Source organism: Chaetomium globosum, genomic scaffold, assembly GCF_000143365.1.
Source record: "Chaetomium globosum CBS 148.51 scaffold_1 genomic scaffold, whole genome shotgun sequence".
In the NCBI taxonomy this organism is placed as follows: domain Eukaryota; kingdom Fungi; phylum Ascomycota; class Sordariomycetes; order Sordariales; family Chaetomiaceae; genus Chaetomium; species Chaetomium globosum.
The window spans coordinates 2,091,250-2,092,730 of NT_165976.1; the positions used below are offsets into that span (position 1 = coordinate 2,091,250).

At 57.1% G+C, this 1,481-nt stretch overlaps 1 protein-coding gene across 1 annotated transcript in view; it reads left to right on the forward strand.

Annotated features, from left to right (window-relative positions):
- Positions 1–1,223: 1,223 nt before the first annotated feature.
- Positions 1,224–1,481, forward strand: part of CHGG_00691 (uncharacterized protein) — a gene marked incomplete at both ends in the record, with an annotated part of 1,128 nt that continues 870 nt past the window's right edge. Inside the window, one exon of the mRNA XM_001219911.1 lies at positions 1,224–1,274. Coding sequence (XP_001219912.1) covers positions 1,224–1,274 — 51 coding nt within the window. The remainder of the gene's footprint in view (positions 1,275–1,481) is intronic.

Below are 1,481 nucleotides of genomic sequence, written 5' to 3' on the forward strand. Positions count from 1 at the left end.
TCCCAGCGGGGAGGAAGCTGCAGGCCATCCCCAAGATTCCCAACCCGAGGGACCCGGTGAGCGAGCTGCGGCCCCAAATGTCTCAGGCCACTGCTGCGGGACCTGCCAGTCAAGATGCCGTGCTCAGCACATGGCATCATCCCGCCCGTTTCCGTTTCCAACTTGACCGAGCAAAGCAAGCAGGAAAGCGCGCGCAAAGGAGGCAAGCAAGCACGGGATGGATGGCATGGATGGGAGGTGTTCGTGATCCATGGCCCGCACGTGCATACATACAGACATCCCTCCCCTCCCCTCCCCTCCCCTCCCCCCCTTTTCGCTTCGACGAACCGAACCGAGCCGTTCAGGCAGAGCCTCCTGGTTGCTGACGCGCCGATCTGCTGCTTGTTCGTTGCCGAATGGCACGAAGGAACCTCAAGGCGCACCAGGGACCCCACGCGAGCGTTTGGCGTTTGTGAGCTGAATCCCAAGAATCATTTTAGTACGCGATTAGAACGGTGGGGCGTTCTGAGACCATTCCCTATCCGTCCGGTCGAACATTAGCGTTCAACACGAGACGAGGGGGGGTCTTTTCCCTGGGCCGGCTCGTTGTCCCCGACGGTCGACCCCAAGTTTTCTCCCCCTCCCCCCGGCGCCCCCCGGTTCGTGAGTTAGGGGCATCCAGCATGCCGGTTCAACAAAGGGAGCGCTTCCACTAGCAGGGATATTTGTGGCCGGTACTGGGTTTTTGTCTCAGTCTGCTTTTCAGCTTCGAGTGAGATGGGAAAATCGGGCGCGATCCGTCTGCTTGGCCTGACGGACGGGAGGAACCCAGCATGCCGTGCTGACGGGGTGGTGTCGTTTTGTTTCGGCGGGAGCCGATGTGAACGTTGATCTGGATATCAAGTTGGGGAAGGCTCGTTTCTGATGCGGGAAACCGGCGACAAGCGACAGGGACAGTGATGAAACGGGAGATAGGTCCTGTCGATCCCATCAAGGACCGCACAAGTATGGAAGGCCTTGAGAACTCACGCTCTCGGAGTGTCAGCATGTCTTGCAAGACTTCTTCGACGTTCTGGAATGGCCAACAGGATGTTGGAACGGACACCTTAACAAGCATGGCGGCGCCACTATCACGTCTCGAGCATGCTGTTTCTCACTTGTTTGGATGAAAATCGTGGTGCACGTGGAATGTTAATTATTGATTCGTACAGATTCGGGGGCCGTTGACAGGTGGATCGGCAATGATGCTGCATCTGGTGTCCTGGACGTACCACGGTATCTCTGTATGTACTGCGGTACGTACAGCCAAGGCTCGGATCTGCCCGTGTTCATGTCTCTCAATCGTCTCACTCGATGTCACTTCTCGGGACGAGCAATTAACGAGAAGTTGTCAGGATGATAACTGCTGTGGCTGGTCGGGAGGTTCTTGTTGGTGCGACTGGCTGGCCATGCATGATGGCTTGCGCTCGGTGTTGAGAATAAAACACCTCTCAGGCTTGGAC